The sequence below is a fragment of the Panthera onca genome, chromosome A3 (assembly GCF_046562875.1).
Source record: "Panthera onca isolate mPanOnc1 chromosome A3, mPanOnc1 haplotype 2, whole genome shotgun sequence".
Taxonomy (NCBI): Eukaryota; Metazoa; Chordata; class Mammalia; order Carnivora; family Felidae; genus Panthera; species Panthera onca.
The window spans coordinates 82,386,889-82,407,113 of record NC_138341.1 but is presented as its reverse complement, the minus strand read 5'-3'; the positions used below and the strand labels follow the sequence as shown (position 1 = coordinate 82,407,113).

The following is a 20,225-nucleotide window of genomic DNA, read 5'->3' as shown; positions in this document are numbered from 1 at the left end:
CCTATCTCCCCTAAGAGTCCCCGTGTTGCTGCCTGTTTTGCTACTGAAGCCTAGAAGGTCTATAGCTCATGATATAACTAAACAGGAATGAGGCTGGTTTTAAGTTGGGAGAAATTGATCTTGTTGCATGAAGGCCATACTTGATGCTTTGCCTCATGTGTCTGACTAGGGTGTAAGCAGGATTGATAACATGAACACCTCACACCCCCCTGATTCAAGAAGGTTTGGCTGTGCATAGCACTGGCAAGATCTTTGAGAGACAAAGCCAAAAGGAGTAATGAGGGATCAGTGAGAAGCATCTAAAAAAAGCAGTACTAGCATCAAAACACTTCATGTTTATTTTTGAGAGAGAGAGAGAGAGAGAAAGAGAGAGAGCATGAGTTGGGGAGGGGCAGAGAGAGGAGGGAGACAAAGAATCTGAAGCAGGCTCCAGGCTCTGAGCCGTCAGCACAGAACCTGACATGGGGCTCGAACCTACAGACTGAGAGATCATGACGTGAGCCAAAGTCAGTGCTCAACCAACTGAGCCACCCAGGCGCCCCCAAAATAATTTAAATGAATAAATTCTTGCCAACTTTTAGGGAAGTCAGAAAAACACACAACACCTACTCAAATCCTTCTCTGATTCGTTTGGATTCATTGTAGTAATCATCCACCAAGGTGTCATTGACTCTCCAGGATCGGAGATTTGTATTATCCCTTGTGTCTGTTATATTGCAGTCTACAGTAAGGGTAGTGCCTGTAAAAAACAAATTCATAAATATTACATGAAAAGTCTATAAAAAATGATCAGCTAAACAAAACCTCTTGCTTCTGAGCCTGGAATATGTTTTGATTACCAAAAATACCCCCTTGGAGGTCAACGTTAATCTACTTTATTCTCTCTTTGGACAGAGATAATAGGGGACAAGTGGCCTTCCAGGGTGTCTAAACAGCCGAATATCCGGCCAATGTCTTCCACAGTATTAGGGACACAAATACTAGTTCTAGTCTTAGGAAACTTAGCAAAGAACTTTAAAGTTGACAAAGTATTTCACACACATTGTCTCCTTAGGTCTTCATATCCTCAAAACTATACTACAATAAAAAAAAAAGGAGGTGCTATAAGGTCCATATTACAGATGAGAACACTGAGGTTCAGATAGATTAGTGACTTGCCCCCAAGGTCACACATTAGAGAAAGAAATGAGACATGAACTCTGGTTTTCTAGTTCCAAATCTTCCAAATACTTTACCAATCGTGACCCCTATCCTGACTCCACACACGTTCACAAATTATATTTAACAATTTTATATTTTTATTTTATTTTTATATGTATTTATTTTATATTTTTCTTTTGTTTGGTTCCATGAGCCTAATAAATTCCATCTATTTACACGACATAAAAAGTTACTCTATTTCTAAATAGTCTACTTCATGTTTCTTTATTCCAGCTGGAATTAAGGTTTTTAAAAAAAAAAATTCTCAACTATAACACATGTATAGTAAAAAGTATAGACTATACATATAAAGCGCATATCCATACCACCTTCACCCCATCAAGAAAATAGTATGGGGGGTGCCCGGGTGGCTCAGTCGGTTGAGCATCCGACTCTTGATTTCAGCTCAGGTCATGATCCCAAGGTCATGGGATTGAGCCCCACATCTGGCTCTGTGCTGGGAGTGGAGCCTGCTTGGGACAAGAGTGTCTTAACTATTAGTCAGTCTTTACATTTCCCTACCAACATTATAAATAGATTCAGCAAAAATGAAACTCTATTGAGATTTTGGCTCTCCCTCAAAACCAAGGAAACGGGTTTAAGAGTTCAGTCTTGAGTGTGTTATTTCTTCTACAGGTTTCTAAAGATAGATTTTTAAAAATCAGATTAAGGGTGTTCCCTTACATTTGTAGTTTTAAAGGAAGTTTAAAAAAAAAAAAAATTCTGGGGCACCTGGGTGGCTCAGTCGGTTAAGCGTCTGACTTCAGCTCAGGTCATGATTTCACGGTCCGTGAGTTCAAGCCCCGAGTCGGGCTCTGTGCTGACAGCTCAGAGCCTGGAGCCTGCTTTGGATTCTGTGTCTCCCTGTCTCTCTGACCCTCCCCCATTCATGCTCTGTCTCTCTCTGTCTCAAAAATAAATAAACATTAAACAAATTTTTAAAAAAATTCTAATTTAGGTGTTCATGGTTTTTGGTGTCTGTGAGGTGAATATATTATTTTTTCTCCTTTGGTTTGTTAATACAAAATAAAAGAATGAATTACCTAATAGGAAGAAGCTTGGCATTGTTTCATGTAAACCCAACTTAGGCCACAAGGTAACATTCTTTATGTATGCTGTTAAAATAAATTTGCTAAAAATGTGCTTAGAGTGTTTCATCTGTGTTGATGAATGAGATTGGCCTGAAGTTTGCTTTGTAACAACGTTCATTTTGGGTTTGAGGGTTAAGAGTTTCCTGACCTAATATAATGAGTTAATGACTGTTTCCTTTTTCTGCTCTGTGAAACATTTTGTTTAAATTTGCTAAATTTCTTTACTAACTGCTTTGTAGAGCTCATGGGAAAAGCCAACTAGATACAGAATTTTGTTTGTAGCAAGATTTTTAAATTTATAGTCTTATTCCTATTCTGAAATCTTGTGCCAGATCCTCTGTGCTGATTTTTATATAAAATGCCCATTTCTTTTTAGATTTTCAAATTGTTTGGCACTAAGTTGTTCAGAATATCCTTTTGTGATCTTTTTTGTGTGTATATGATCTATGGTGATAGCCTCTTTTTCCTTCAGATTGTCCCTTCCCTCGTTTCTTAATCATCCAGGGGGCTACCAATCACATCCCACTTTCAAAAAAAACAACTTTTTCTTTGTTAATCACTCAATTGCACGTTCATTTACTATTTCACTATTTTCTGCTATTACTTTTCACCTCATCTCTTCCACTTCTTTTTTTTAAATTTTTTAAAAATGTTTATTTATTTTTGGGAGAGAGACACAGCATGAGGGAGGGAGGAGCAGAGAGGGAGGGAGACACAGAATCCAAAACAGGTTCCAGGCTCTGAGCTGTCAGCACAGAGCCTGATGCGAGGCTCAAACTCACAAACTGCGAGATCATGACCTGAGTCAAAGTTGGACGCTTAATCGACTGAACCACCCAGGCGCCTCGATCTCTTCCATTTCTGTTGGATTTATTTTGTTTCTCCTTTTCTGTCTTCGGGGGTGAGCGTGCTGCTCATAGATATTGCAACCATCTTCTTTTCCTAACTCAGGTTAACAAGCGTGCTCTGATCAAATCTTTGTATCTCATCAACCTCACTGAAATCTTTTTATTAGTATTCACTGTCAAATAATTTTCTCATTTCTATTTTTATCCATGAGCTATTGAGAGGAGTTGTTTTTTTTTAATTTTTTTTTTAAGTTTATTTATTTTTGAGACAGAGAGAGACAGAGCATGAACGGGGGAGGGGCAGAGAGAGAGGGAGACACAGAATCGGAAGCAGGCTCCAGGCTCTGAGCCATCAGCCCAGAGCCCGACGTGGGGCTCAAACTCACGGACCGTGAGATCGTGACCTGAGCTGAAGTCGGACGCTTAACCGACTGAGCCACCCAGGTGCCCCGAGAGGAGTTGTTTTTATTTGATTGTTTATTTGATTTGATATGGTTATTCTAATTGTCTTTTTATTACTTATTTCTAACTTCTGACAATATGTAGTTGCAATGATTTCAATCTGTTGTTATAGGCCAATATATGGTCTATTTTATCAAACATTTCATTGTGCTTAGAAAGAATGTGTAATCTGTAGTAGCTGGGCACAGGGCTCTGTAATATAAACATCAGGCCATTCGTTGGACACATTTTGTTTGTCATGATAGGGTGTTCTGTTTGCCTGTTCTATCAGCTATTGTGAAAACCGTGGCTGGTATTATCCCATTATTATTCCATTATTAGTGTAAGTTGGTCCATTTCTCCCTGTAATCCTGAACTTTCTCTCTTTCTGTATGTACACACACACACACACACACACACACACACACCTTTAAGGCCATGTTATTATGTATCTAATAGGTTCAAAAATGAACTTTCAATCATTATGAAGTATCCCTGTTTATCTCTAATAATGCATTCTGCCTTCGTATCTACTTTGATATTAGTATAATTATACCAACATCACTTTGGTTAGTGTTTATATCATATATCATTTTCCAGTCTTTTCCAGCATCTTGTAGACAGTCCAGAGTTTTAATTTCTTGTTCAAACCCAGTGTGACAATCTTAATTTGGAGCATTTAGTCCATCATATAATTGGTGATATATGTGTATTTAAATCGACTAACTTATATAGATATTTTATTTGTAGCATCCGTCCTGTATCTGTCTTTTCCTCCTTGCTTTCTTTTGATTCCTTCTTTTGGATCGCTTCTTACCTTGCTCTTGATTATTTTTTATTACTCCATATAACCCTATATTTTAAAAATTATTATTATCTTAGGGCTGGCTTAAATATTAAAACATAGATCCTCAAACTTATCAAAGTCTGATATTACTGATATCTCCACTCTCTTCTAAGAGAATGTAAAGTCTTAGAATGTAATTACATTTGACCTTCTCCTAGCATACAGGCAAATGCTGTTGGGAATTCTAACGTCATGTATATTTTAAATTCCATGAACAATCGTCATTATTATTGCCTTATGCAGTCAAGATTCATTTAGATCTGCTCACATATTTACATCAACATTGCTCTTTCATTCCCTCCTACATAGCTGATTCACAATCTGGAAACATTTCCTTCTGCTTAAAGAGCATTGCAGTAGTTCCTTTTAAGACTGTGCTTGGCAAAGTTTGTCATTTTTAGTTTGCCATATTTTCACTGATTATAAAATTAGCAGCATTTTTTTTTCAGCATACAACCTCTGTTATTTCCATTGAAGTTTCAAACAGTGGTTTTACTGTTGCACACAGAGCGTGTCTTTTTTTTTTCTTTTTTCCCTAACTTTTAAGATACTTTTCCTTTGTTTTTGGTTTTCTGCAGTTCCACTGTGGTATTTTAAGGTGCAGGTTTGGTTTTATTTATCCTGCTGAGTCTCCTTAGCTTCCAGGGTCTTTTAATTGATGTGTCTATCAGTTTGGAACATTCTCAGATTATCATTTAAATAATATTGCCTCTGCTCTCATTTTTCTCTTTTCTCTTTCTTCTAGGACTGTAGTTACATACAGGTTAGCTCTGTAGATCCTCTTCCTCTAGCCTCTATATTTCTTATTCTTTTGTCTCTCTGTGCTCAATCATGGACATTTTCTCCTGACTTATATTTTAGTTCAGTAGTTCTTTTTTCAAATGTCTCATAGGCTATTAAACTCTGTATTGAATTTTTTGTTTTGGTATTGTCTTTGTCAGTCCTGATGTTTCGTTTGTTCTTTTTCAAATCTGATATGCTACTCTTTTTATAAGTTTTCAATTGTCTTTTGAAAATTTCAATCATGTCTTTTCCTTCCTTGAACATAGTAAGCACAATTTATATATATATCATTGTTTTGGTGTATGTTTTTTATTGCAGATGAGTATATTTTCATATTTTCTTAGTCTTTTTTTTTCTTCTGTGGATTATTCATTTGCCCCATTTGGATTATTCACATTCCTTGATTTGTTGGTATTTTCCATAGAAATTATATTACCTGTTTTTTAATACCTCTGTTCCAAACATTCTCTCTTAGTTTGTCATTCACATTTTGATTTTACCATTTTTCACATATACATACACTTAAATTTTTTATGATAGTCTAATTTTTAAGATATACACACACATATGTATACATACATATAGATACATATATACATACATGTGTGTGTGTGTGTGTGTGTGTGTGTATCTGGGACGCTGGGGATCTGTGTCTGCTGTATGTGGTCTACCATCTAGAATTTACTGAGTCAAAAGTTATACATATTTGTGAAGGGTCTGAATACATACTAGATTTCCCTCTGCAGAGTCTATACCAGTCCATTGACTTATTTATCTATTTAGCAACTATTTCTTGAGCACCATCTTTTTTAAAAAATGTTTATTTATTTATTTCGAAGAAGAGACAGAGAGAGAGCAAGGAGGGAGGAGGCAGAGAGGGAGAGAATCCCAGGCAGGCTCCACGCTGTCAGCACAGACCCCAACACAGGGCTCGATCTCACAAACTGTGAGATGATGACCTGAGCTGAAATCAGGAGTCAGGTGCCTAATCGATGGAGCCACCCAGCCACCATAAGCACCTTCTGTGTTCTAGAAATTGTTCTGAGCACTGGTGATATCAGAGGGAACAAACCAGATGCAAAGCTTTCTCCTAAGAAGCATAGATTCAAATAGAATTAGAGATAACAAGACAAGTTCAAAATATGTGAGGTAGTGATAAGTACTTTATGAAAACATAGAGAAAGCTCAAGGGCTAGAGCATGGTGGTGAGTGAGGTGTGCTATTTCAACACGGTGGTCAGGTGAGATGACATTCAGTGGAGACCCGATGGAAGTGAAGAAACAGACCATGGGGATGTGTGTGGAAGAGCGTTTCAAGTAGAGGAAACAGCAAGTGCAAAGTCCCTGAGGTAGAAGTGTGCTTGACTGTTCAAGGAACAGCAGGTATACCAGTGTGGTCAAAACAGAAGGACTGAATGGAGAGCTGCAATAAATGAGGTCCAAGCACATGTGAAGTGCTAACAAGGGGAAGTCGACCGTGGAGGGCCCCACTGGAGGGCCCCACTTTTTCACGCTCTTTATTTCTTCTATTTGAATTTTAGTCTGAGATGGGAAACCTTTGGAGAGTTTTAAACCTAAACATTTTAAAATGATTGCTCATATTCATGGCTGGTCATGTATCAGAACACTCCCCATAGTATCCTTGCTAATATTTGGTATTATATATGTTTTAATCCTTACCAATTTCATGGATAGATATCATTGTTTTTGTGTATATTTTTTATCGCAGGTGAATATATTTTCATATTTTCTTAGTCTTTTATTCTTCTGTGAATTATTCATTTGCCCCATTTGGATTATTCATATTCTTTGATTTCTTGGAATTTTCTATAGAAATTATATTAGCTGTTTTTTAATATCTCTGTTCAAAACATTCTTAGTTTGTCTTTCACATTTTGATTTTACCATTTTTTACATATACATACATTTAAATTTTTTATGATAGTCTAATTTTTAATCTTCTGTGATTTCTTCCACTGGTTCTATGTGTAGAAAATACATCCTTCTGAGGTTGGACATAAATTTATCTTTTGTTATTATCATTATTATTTTATTTGAGAGACAGTAAGTGCTTGTGAGCAGGAGAGGGGCAAAGAGAATCCAGAGCAGGTTCTATGCTTAGCATGGAGCCTGATTTGGGCCTCAATCTCATGATCCTGGGACCATAACCTGAGCTGAAACCAAGAGTTGGACACTCAACCAACTGAGCCACCCAGGTGCCCTGATTTATCTTTATGTTCTTTTTTTTTTTTTTAATGTTTACTTATTTTTGAGACAGAGAGAGACAGAGCATGAACGGGGGAGGGTCAGAAAGAGAGGGAGACACAGAATCTGAAACAGGCTCCAGGCTCTGAGCTGTCAGCACAGAGTCTGACGCAGGGCTCGAACTCACGGACCACAAGATCGTGACCTGAGCCGAAGTTGGACGGTTAACTGACTGAGCCACTCAGGCACCCCTATCTTTATTTTCAATGGTACTTTTGAGGACTTATTTTTATATGTAGTTCTTTAATTCATCAAAACTGTATTTTTGTGTCTGATATGAGATAAAGAATGAACTACATATTCTTCACATTTAACAAGTTTTACTAATATTGCACATACACTATATCTCTTTCTCTACATATCTCCTTTACTAAATTTCTGTGTATTCCAACATATGCTTATTGTTTTCTGTTATGTTATCTAATCTTTGTGTTTGCGTACAAATAGCAGTATCTATTTATTATAGCTTTATAATTAAACATACTTTAATATTTACTAGAAAAGATCTCTATTTCTTCTTTTTCGCGCTCTTTATTTCTTCTATTCAATTGTTTTCCTAACTTCTTCCAACATTTTTGACATGAATTTTTAACAAATGCCTTGTCAAATTTCAGGACAGTCAATGAAATTTAATTGGTTTTATATTAAACATGTATATTAATCTCCCCTTATGATTTCAATGGCTTCAATAATTTTACTCACCAGGTTGTACTTCAATTGAATTGTTTTTTGGGTAAATGATTTTAGGAATTCTTCCTGCATATCCATGTGTTTCTGCTAAGAAATCAAACCCACGTGAAATTGCATTAGAATCATGTATGATACCTTCCCAGCTACTTATCCAATGCTAGTGTAAAGAAAACACGGTACTAAGCAGATCTTCAGTTAATACTAGTCAAGGAAAACACAAAGCTCATGGCATGATGAAATGCCACCCCATAAATACCTATTTTGAAACCAGAAATAACTGAATTGCTAAGGAAGAGCCCTAAGCACTGGGCTACCACGAGAGCTCCCTTCGCCATTCTGTATTTGGTATAAATGTAAACTGATGAGATTGTGTACTAAAATCTCATTACCTAATAATCCAGATGCAGTTTGTACGCAGTGGCTCTAAGCAAAGCTCTGGCCTGGGTCCTACAGGGAGATAATGATCCTAATGTCTCACTGCTCCATCCTCTCTCCCTGCTTTTCCACATTCTTTATATCCCATCCTCTTCCATTATACTTCCACTGTATCACTGTCTTCCCTTGTGTTGACTTGTCAGCCCTTCAATTTTCTCCACTTCTTCTCTTCCCAATTTGTCCACCAACATTTAGCAATCACCTGCCTAGCCCCACGTGCCTCCTCTAGATTTGGGGTGGGACACAGAGAAGCTATAAGAGGGAAGCTAGGAAAATGCAAAAACATATGTCCTTTATAATGACAATAATATTTGCACATTCTACACACAAAGCATCCAAATTCAGTGTGTGCCAGACAGAAATCATCACCGGCCAGTTAATATACCACCTTGCTCTGGATCGCACACAGCTAAAATCTAGAAGTCTTTCTAGGCAACAGCCCTTCTCTTCTTCAAATTACCAACCTCCAAGTCAAACTAATTTCACCTCCTAACATTTCTTCATGTGTGCCTCCTTCTTCACAGCTAACCCCTCTATTTTCCACTCTCTACTCTTTCCTAGGTACTCTTATTCATATCCACCCTTCTATTACCATCTAAAGGCCAAGGACTTTGAAAGTTGCATCTCCAGACTTTTCTCTAGACTATGGCCTTGGCCTACTTGACATCTCCACGTGGGCACCCCCAAGTACTCAACTTACCCATGACCAAGCTCATGATCTCTTTCCTAAATCCAGTTTTCCTTCAGAGTTCTATTATTTCATTGAATAATGTCACCAACCAGCCCACTGCATATGCCAAAAGGCCTAACTCCCTTGACCTTGCCATATCCCTTACCCCATATTCAGTCCAACACTAACACCTGTGGGTTTTACCTCCTAAAATTCCTTGAACCCAGCCACATCTCTCCATCTTCAATGCCACCATGTTGCCTGTACCTACCTGATATCTCACCTGCATTTCTGTACCTGCCTCCTACATGCCACTCCTACCTCTGTAGGGATCATTCTGTGCACAGCAGGCACACTCAGCTTTCAGAAATGTTAAGTCACATCATGCGACTCTCCTGCTCTCCACCCGTCTGGCTGCTTACCATTGTTCTTGGAATAAACTCCACACTCTCTGCTTTGGATTGCATGTTCCCACCAATTCCTGGCCCCTGATTACTTCTCCAACCTCATTACCTAGCGTGACCTCCCTCACTCAGCATTGCTCCAGCCAACCTGCCTACTTCCCATTATTCAGACATACCATGGTCTGTTTTGTTACAAGGCCTTTATTTTGGCTGCTCCCTCAGTCTGGAAAAATCTCACCCACTCCATCATTCAGTTTATGCTTCCTGACTATCAGTGTCACTATTATCAAGAAGCTTTCCCTGACCCACAGACTTCTCAACAGGTCCTTGTCTGTTTGATCTCACATTTTCCATTCTCTCATTGCATTGAATCTCCTTGGTAATTACACATCTCACTAGCAACTTATCTGATATAGCTCTGCCTCCCCTCCCTGCTCAGACTTCAAAGTTCCATCAGAGCAGCACTCATGGCTGTTTTCCTCCTTATCATGCTCTCTCTACTAAGCACAGGACCTGGCCTTGTTAGGCACTTAGTAAAGAGCCACTAAATTACTGCCTGAAGAAGAATCTCCTGCCAATTCCACTCAAGTTCTGATTATCAGCCCTCTTCTGGGTATTGCAGCAGCTGCCAAAGTGGTCTGCAGGCTCCAAGACCCTCTTCAACTCTTGCTCAACCATCTCAAGACTGGTCTTGTCCATCACAAATGCAGCCTCATCCCTCTGCATCCAAAGGCTCTGCAGTGGCTCCATGGGAAAGCCTGCGTGTAACTGGCCCCTTAACCTTGACCCTGTTTCACTCCATGGCCTCAGCAATCTCCGCTCCTTACCGCATGCTTATGTATGCTCCAACAAAATTAGTTTTAGATCCAACACAAACTATACTGGTGGACACTTTTATGTTTTGTCTTAGACCATTCTCTCTGCCCTGTCTCACTCTTTACATCTATAAATCTAACTCATCCTTCAAAATTCAGCTGAGAAGACATTTCCTCTTGGAAGCCTTCCAAGGCCACTTATTTGCCACTCTCATGGCTACTTCCGATTCTTTTACTGTTCCTCAGACACTATCTATAACTCTATCCTTATCACGTAATTGTTAAAATGATTCATTTACATCTCCATCTCCACTACCACCAGGTTGAGAGCTTCTCAACAGAAGAAACAATGGGTTTATGTTTTTTTTTAATTTGTTAATGATCAGGTTCTAACAATTTGGGAGATATAATAGATCATAAATAAGTGTTTGTTGCAATGGCACGAAATATAGACTATTAAGCTCAATGACCTCTTGAGGTAGTCTTCATTTCACCTTTGAAATGTGTTTCAAAGAATCCCTTGGCTACCCATGTAAAACTAAAGCATGACAGTTGCCAATCATGCTGTTAATAAATAGGTCTGTGCCTAGTCTAGGCCAGGCACTGGGCTAGGTGTGGGGGATTGAGCAAGACAACTTTCGCCTACCTTTGGAGAGATAACAGGTGACGTAAAACCCAAAAGCATAAAAATCATCAGATGTAATACAATTATTTTTCTTAATTAAAGGGTTCTAGGTGGGAAGCAGGAAGCCATCCATGCTAAATACGTGCCTAAGAGAACCACACCATTAAGAAATTGCTAGGTACCACCCAGCGTTTTGAAGTCTGATAGAAATTAGTGACAGATATAATGGTCCAAATCAAAGAAATATTCAGTCTTCAGTTCTTCCCATTTAGATGAATAAACATAGAAAACAACTACCTCCTGACAAGAGAGCAAAAGGCAATAGCAAGAACTCCTTGATGAAGGTGTTGAAAAGAAGGAATGCTCATCTGGCCACTGAAAGCCTTAGTCCTGGACCTGTTTCTGTCACCAACCAGCTCTGTAAGTTTCATAAGTTACTCCTCCCGGGTCTCTATAAAATTAACGGCTTAAGCTGAATTATCTTTAGGGTTTCTTCAACCCCAGATATTCTGCTTTCAGGTCTCCAGGTCATATGTTCAAGCCAACTGGCTGCTTTGGGTTGAGAACTGATGCCCCATGAGCATCAAGTCCAGAGACCTTGAACTCTGCATGCATGGGCAGGGGAGGCCAAAGCTGGAGTGGCCCAGCAAAGTAGTCACAGTAGTGATGGCTGAGGGAAATAAGAGTAACGATAATATCTACCATGTCCTGAATACCTATACTTTGCCAGGTACCCCAGTACCTGCTTTACATACGTGCTCTCATTTCATTTTCACACCAAGCGTGTTGAGTATTCTGTTTTCCCAGATGAGAAACTGAACTCCTCCTGCCCTTTGACCACCCCCTCTTTCTCCCCTCTGCTTCTAACAATGGCAACTTTGAGAGTCTGCTAACCCTCAAGAAAATCAAGATTGAGAATCACTGCTTCCCAAAGCCAGCCATCTCACGCAGAGCCAAGAGGAAGCCAAGGCAATGGATATGAGCATATTTACTGATATTCACAGTGATGCTGTTTAAAATAGTGTACCGCTTCCCTGTGTGTGTCAGTTGGGCTTGACACGCGTAGTCCCCTCCGTCCTCTGCTGAAACGTTGCTCACTGAGAGCTTAACTCTCCAACGAGTAAACCGTCCTCCTTTAATCTCTTTACAGTCCTAAATACAAAAATATATATACATATATATTTTATTTAGTTATTTACTTATTTAATTTGAGAAAGAGAATGAGTACAAGGAAGGGAGAGGGACAGAGAGAATCCCAAGCAGGCTCTGCGCTCAGTGCAGAACCTGATGTGGGGCTCGATTCCCATGACCCTGGGATCACAACCTGAAGCAAAACCAAGATTCGGACACTCAACCGACTGAGCTACCGGGGGGCCCTTATACATACACGTTTTAATTCAAAGAGTATTTTGGTGCATCAGTTACATTTCTAGTTAGCACCTCCTATGAACTGTGGGGAGATGCAAGAAACATGTGATCCCTAGACCATGGGTAATGTATAATCTAACTGAAGATGATTATCTATCTATCTATCTACTATCTATCCATCCATATCCATCTATATCTGTAGATAGATAGAAAGATGGATAAATATCTACAGAAGATCTGACAAAGAATATGTTGCAAGCTACAGTGAGTGCTGTAAATATTAAGTCTAACAGAGGTTGAGAAGAGAGAGGCCTAAGTGGGCTAGAAGGAAGACTAGATGGAGGAGGATTGGGTAGGGTCCGCAGAGGAATACAGTAGGAGGATGTGAACAGGCAGGAATGCCTTCCACTCACAGGGGACCATATCTCCCAGTGGACCACCATCTCATGGCACCATGACCCTTTGCTAAAACTGCAAGCCCAGGTGATTAATGAATGCTTCCACTGTGTTCCAGGCCCAAATACACCTTCTCAACCTGCTGGGGGTGGGACTTTACAGAGGTCCAAAATAACTCTTCAAGAACATTCTGCTTGGTGGTCTGAGCAATAGTCAAAGTATGATGGCTTGGCTATGGGCAGATGTCACATAACTTGTTACGTCGCCCACGCTGCCGCTGCATCGACAAGAACAACCTCACACCAAACCAGCTTGAGGTTTGGTTGGTCTCAGGAATGCCTTTCTTGCTTGTCATCCTCAGCAACCACCCACAGGGCAGGCCTCAGCCTCCATCTGTCTGTCAGAAGCTCACATTCTCATGCTAACTGCCACTTCTTCCATCTCACAGACCCCCTTCTGAACATTTCCTCAAAACTTTGCCCCTTTCTTTGGGAAGTGCCACTCAACAGAGTAACTTCTTGAATTATTGAGCCCATTTATTCATTAAAGCATTCAAGTTCCTGCTCTTTGCTAGTCTGTGAGAGGTTGTGTCATGCAGGAATAAGATGCAGTCCCTGTCTTCAGAAAGCTCACAACCATGTAATATAGAGGACAAACTTTAGGGTTTACCCTGATAAAGATTTAATTGCCTGCGTTTGGAGCTCTCTTCTCACGGAGTCAGCTGTAGCTAGCTCAGGAGCAGACTCCATTCTTCATGGGAACAGTGTGAATGGATCCACCTTGGAAGCTAAAACTCAATAACTCCAGAACGAGCATTTCTTTATTTATCATGTGAATTTCTAAAAGTTTTACCTTATTCCCCATATGGGAAACCCAATTATAATTGGATAGTTACTTAACAAACAGAATGGGAATTATTAGTAAGGGTCAGATTGGTGAAGGCATCAGACCCCATAATGTGATGCCACCTTCTTTGGAGTAGGGACAAACAAAAAGCATTGAGTCCTTGGACTATGAAAACTTTCTTCCTTGGATAGGGCTTCGATAGGGGCAATCTCTGGAGAACCAGAATACGTGGATCCATATATCCCTTTCTACATTTCCGTCATTGACCAGTCCCTTTCTGATCGACTCGTCCTTTCTTTTAAGATGTACAAATACTTAATCATATGGAAATCCAATCTTGATAATTTAAGAAGCAATCTTGATAGCTCCTGTCCCTTTACAGTAACTGGGACTGCTTCTACCACAGTCCACTAGGGCATCGTTGTAGAGTTTAAATTCTCAGAAGGCCTTGACTGTTACTTAAAAATCTGTAAGTGACATCTCACTGACAAGATCTAAACTTAAAATATTAGTAGTGAGAGCAGGCAACATTTGAATGTATTTTGTCTCCCAAGCACCAAGAACACTTTGAGCCCAGCATGTACAGTGGTTGGAGGAATAGAATGGCCCAGAGTGTCTGGCTAAGATGCAGAACCTACAAGAGAATGACAGAGATAGAACTGGTCAGGCACCCAGGAGCCCAATCATAGAAAACCATGAAAATGAGACGAACATTGCAGCTTTTCCAGCAAGGGAATGAGACGATCATATTTGCCTTTGAGAATGATCTCAGGAAGTACAGACACAGCCTAATAGTGGAGGAGAAATCATTGTATTGAGAAGTAGTTTGGAATTGAAAAAAAAAATGGAGACATCACCGCTTTTCCAATGTGAATACTTCATTGTCTATGAGAATGCATATTTTATTTTTTTAATTTTTTTATGTCTATTTTTGAGAGAGAGAGAGAAAGAGAGAGAACGCAAGTGGGGGAGGAGCAGAGAGAGAGGGAAACACAGAATCTGAAGCAGGCTCCAGGCTCTGAGCTGTCAGCACAGAGCCCAATGCGGGGCTCAAACCCACGAACTGCGAGATCATGACCTGAGCCAAAGTCAGACGCTTAACCAACTGAGCCACCCAGGTACCCCAAGAATGGATATGTTAATACCTGAACCTTCTCCTCCATAACCCTTCAATTTCAAGGACCATCTCTATTCCTCTTGGTCTTCAATTATCCCGCCACAAGCTGGGCTTTGTCATTATCCAGAACCACTATGTTTCTAAATTCCTCAAAACAAATATACCATTCTGATTATCATTTTTTATTATTCCATCTCTTCCATTCCTTTATTTTAACCAAATAATAGCATGTGATATTTATTTATTAAATAATTGCTATGTACCTACACTGAACTAAGGGCTTACCAGATAGATGATTTCATTCACTCTTCAAAACAAATCTGTGAGGCCTTATCTCTTGGACGGGTTTTAGTTGCATAAAGCAAAAAGCGTCCCAGCTATTTTAGGGGGAAAAGGATTTAACACAGGTATTAGGCACTTACAAAATTTTAAGAAGCACTCAGGCAGTGATATCTAAGCCAGACCATGCTGGTGAACGAGCTCACAGGATCCCTGCTACCTCTGACATAACTGTGAGGTGGGAGTCAAGACTTTGAAACACCCCACCTGAAAGTCAGACACCAGGAGTTGCCACGACGCAACTCTAGCGTGCGAAGTCATGCCACATCTAGTAAAGCCACACCAACAAATACATCATCAGAAGGCCTATGCACGCTTCTCAGCTCCCACAAAGCCGAGGTCTGGGCCCCGGAACACCGCTGCAGAAAAATCCCCATGTCCATGCTGTCCAGCAGAAAAAGCAGGACAATCTAGACAATTTCTTATTTCAGCCCTTCAGGGAAGCCAGCTGAAGAAGCTTAGTCACATCCAGAACATTAGCTGCAGGAAACCCTGGAAAACTGTAGGGTGTGTATTTGGTTGCTTTGGTTGGTTGTTTGTTTGTTTGTTTGTTCATTTGTTTCTTTTTAGCTTTAGAGCCTCTCTAGTGTTTAAAGAGGCTCACCATGGACAGTGAACATCTATCCACCATGTTCATTATAGTCTTCTACCTGAAATTTCTATCCATCACACCCATTTTTCTGTCTTCGCTGGAAGCAGTCTTCTTGACCCCTCCATTTGGTATTAATTACCACTTTCCTTCAGGTATCATCTCCTTTCCCATCATGTGGCCGTCACTTTACTGACCCCCTTTCAATTCCTCCACACTGTTGCCCTTTATCCTTGCAGCATATTCAGCCTGCAAAACCCACCCTGGGTTGGTCCCATTGTCTCTCTCCTACATGCCTACAACCCGATGAACATTATGAGAGAAAATCACATCAACATGAGTCTTGGCATCACTACTGATTCATGGTCTTCACCTTAGAAATTCTTTGCTTTCGACTCCCTCATTCACCTACTCACCTACACTGTTCTTTCTAAATTTCCACCTAACATCTCCCTCCAATTAATGGAGAAAAGAGGGGCCACTGGGAATGAGTTCCCTCCACTCACTCTCCTCTCCTTTCCCCTCATTCTGTCAGTTCTATCTCATACACTCTCCTCAATGGTCCTCGTTTAATCACTGAATTTCTGAAATAGCGTCAATGATCCACACGCCACCATCCGCAAGCCCTTCCAATTTATTCCCTGCAGTGCTTCCACAAGGACTTCACTAACGCGTAAAGAAGTGGAGTATGTCATTCTCCTAATAGGGTGATTGGCCGTTGACATACGTTAAGTGGGGAAAAGGCTATGTGCTGGTTAGCAAACAAGATCTTCTACTTCCTAGCATCACCTTACCCCACTCTGACATGGACCCCAGACTCTATCTAATGCCCCCAAACACCATTCTCTTTCTTACCTGATCCCTTTGCACCTGCTAGGGTTTTTTCTAATTGTCATCATTTTCGCCCCCCACCCCCCCTTCCCCATCAGCTTCATTGCTATTCATTCTTTATGCAGTGCAATGCTCACCTCCTACACAAAGCATTTCCTGGTATGGCCCCAGGCAGATAATAAGCTCTAAGTGCTTGGAGAATTGATTCCAATGTTCTCATTTGACAGAAGAAGACACTGAGGCCCAAAAAGTAACTCAAGGTCTGAACTGGAGAGTAGCAAAAACAGAGCCATAACTGAGGTCACTGGTGGGAACAGTTTCAGAACAATCCCTCTTCTTCATATTGCTTGACTCCTAGCCTCCTATCTGCTCAAGCTGAGCAGATAGTTTAAAAATAAAGATGCCTGAACCTCACCCATGGATAATCTGATTCAGGAAGTAGAAGATAAGTCCGAGCAAGTGCTTTAAAAAAAAAAAACCCATCCTCTTAACACTGAGGTAGTGACAAAGTTGATTCTAAAAACCTACCTCTCTACAAATGTCAAGTGCTTTCAAATCTATGACCACAACAGGCCCAGGCCGAGAGGAAAAACTTTCGAGAAGAGTTCTACTGATAAGACTCTAAAGGGGCATAATGCTGGTGCCAAGAGGTAATTGTTGCAAGGCTGCAAGGTGGGAGACAGAATGCTGGAGGAAGAGTCTACAAGAAGCCACGGAGAAGAACATGTGACCCCGTATCCTGAGAAGGCCAAAGTTGGACTCGGAAAGTGGGTAATGCCACAGTCCAAGCCACCTGAGGCTGAGGGGACAGTGGCCTGGCAATCAGTACCCTCTGAGCAGAACAGGAATACTGTTAGGGAATTTTTTATTTCCAAGTAGGCTCCACGCCCAACATGGGCTGGAACTCATGACCCTGAGATCAAGAGTTGCATGTTCCACTGACTTAGCCAGCCAGGCCTCCCTTGGAACAGGATTGTTGTTAGTTTTTAAATTGTAGTCAGAGCCAATGCTAACAAGGGGATAATGAGAAAGAGTATGCAAACTGTTTATTATACGTCCCGACACATATTAAATGAATACTTGTCACGTAATTTTTTTCCACTGGCCCAATAGTTAATAAGAAAAACAAAAAATATTGGAGATAGAAAGAACTCAGAAGCCATCCACCTATTCAGTAGAAACTTACTGAACATTTCCTCAGGGCCAGGTATTAGTATTGTAAGTGGAGAAGGCACAGGCAGTAGCTATAAAGTCTGTAAAGATGAACTTCTCATTAAAGGAAAACTGGGTGTTTAGAACTAACTGTCCCAAATACTTCTTTTTTTTTACATGTTTATTTATTTCTGAGACAGAAACAGAGCATGAGTGGGGGAGGGGCAGAGAGAGAGGGAGTCACAGAATCCGAAGCAGGCTCCAGGCTCTGAGCTGGCAGCACAGAGCCCAACGTAAGGCTCGAATTCACAAACTGTGAGATCATCACCTGAGCCGAAGTCGGATGCTCAACCTCAACCGACTGAGTCACCTGGGCGCCCCACCCCCCAAATTATCCTGAAGGTGACAGCCAGTAGACTGATAAGACAGTGCTTTGACAGATACAGGTGTAGGAGACAAAAGCTAGAGTCAGGGCCTGACGTCCTGCCAAACTCTTAAGTCATCAGCTGGGATCGAAATGACCACACAGTTTGGTTAAACCGCTAAAAGCATGGCCCTAAAAGAAGACCGCGTCAATCCCAACTTCAAATGATGATTCTCACAAGTTCACTATTGTGCCAAGCAAGCCAGGTTTGTGCCTATATGTACTACATACAATATGATTAAATTTCAGTGAAATTCATAAGCTGGCAACACTAATCTATGCTATTATAAGTCAGGGGATTAGGGAAGTACAGTTCTTTGGAAGATGGCAGAAGGGGGCCTTCTGAGGTGCTGGTGGTGTTTTAGTTCTTGACCTTGATCACTGGAAGGGGTAACCAAAGGGTATGTTCACTTTCTGATAATCCATCAAGCTTGTCCCCTTAAGCTTCATGTATTTTCTATACATACACGGAACCTCGAACGAAATTGTTCACGCATTCCAAACATTGGTACCCAGAATATATAAATATATAAAGTTTCTTGTAAGTCAGTAACAAAATGGTAAGAAAAATGAAAAAAATAAAAATAGGGCAAAAGGTAGGAGTCACCAGTTCAGAGCATTCAAAAATGGTCAGTAAATGTATGCAAAAGTTGTTCAATCTCACTAACACTAATAATTAAGGAAAAGCAACCAAAACAACAATACAGTAACATTTACACCCATTAAGCTGATAAAAAAATATATAAGTCTTATAATACAAAGTCCCAGATAAGGTTTTAGGGAGTCCGAGATATTGCAGGGGGTGAGTATAAGCCGATAAAAAATTTTGTCAAGGAACTTGGCATCATCAATGAAATTGAATACTTTATACATAGCCTACAATCTAACAATTATAAGGTTAATGAGAATGTAGCCTACAAAACTTGCACACTGGCAAATGCGCCTTAAAACACTGGGATAAGGCCATTCATTGCCTTGTGAGAGCAGAAAATGGAAACAAAGTAAATGAACACAAAACATGTAATAGGATCAACAAGGCCAAAACTGGATTCTTGGAAAAAAGTAATAAAACTGACACCTCTCTTATGAGAGACTAATCCAGTGAGACAGTGAGAGAGAAATACATTGTAACAGGGATTAAAAGAAGAACCTTCTGGCAGAAACAGACATCAAAAGAGCAAAGATGGTAAACCGTTGCATGCTAGAGTATCTGAAACGTTAAATGAAATGAGCAATTTCCTACAAAAAAAGAAATCTTACCAAAACTCTTTCAGGAAGAAATGAGAAATTGGTATAAGCGTCTCTCCATTAATGAAATTGAATCAGGTGATAAAAAGGTTTCCACAGAGAAAAATCACGCCCCAGATGGCTGTACCGACAGGTGCTAACAAGCAGAATTACAGGAAAACTAATCCTATCTTAAATAACCAGCCTGTTCTCCTCCCTGCCTAGGATTATGTCTTAGACATTAATATCTGCTGGGACAGCCAAGAAAAGAGAATGCTCCAAGGTGAAAACACAAGGTGCAGAAAGGTGAGTCAAGGATTTCGTGTTTTCATAAAAAGTGAAGGACAAAGAAATAGTTTTATTTGCTTGGATAGCATGATATAAAAATAATGCAAAAGATAGAAGAAACCAATAAAAGCAGCCATGTGCTAGGAAAGGCGTGACAGGCCCAGGGCAAATACAGCTCAGGAGAGCAGAGGATACTTTCCAGGGGTGACTTTTTATACTTTGTGATTATTGAATCATGTGCATGTAGTGCCCACTCAAACAAATTTATTAATCTGTTAGAATAAAAGAATAACCAAGGATAGTTCTCAAAAAATATAATAGCAGGGAGGTGGTGAATACAAGGAATAAAATATTACAAAGTTATAAGAACCATAAATTTTAAAATCAATAATCAGTGGGTAAAATTATCAGTATCAATTAGCTAACAATTAGCTAGGTACTCAAATCTCTTTACCAACTCTGCCTTAAAAGATACAACTTAAACTAAAAACAAGTTTAAAAAAATTTTATGCTTATTTATTTTTGAGACAGAGAA

The 20,225-nt window shown here is 40.0% G+C and overlaps 1 protein-coding gene across 5 annotated transcripts in view; it reads right to left on the bottom strand.

The window, feature by feature from the left end:
• IL1RL2 (interleukin 1 receptor like 2) overlaps positions 1-20,225 on the bottom strand; it is a 44,367-nt gene that overhangs the window by 18,560 nt on the left and 5,582 nt on the right. For 4 of the 5 annotated variants that reach the window (XM_078444351.2, XM_078444353.2, XM_078444354.2 and 1 more), the window contains 3 exons: positions 12,106-12,265; positions 8,177-8,251; positions 610-739 (listed from right to left, as the gene is read on the bottom strand). In XM_078444351.2, the coding sequence (XP_078300477.1) occupies positions 610-739; positions 8,177-8,251; positions 12,106-12,265 (365 nt within the window). The remainder of the gene's footprint in view (positions 1-609; positions 740-8,176; positions 8,252-12,105; positions 12,266-20,225) is intronic. The other variant, XM_078444352.2, reaches the window with a different exon arrangement.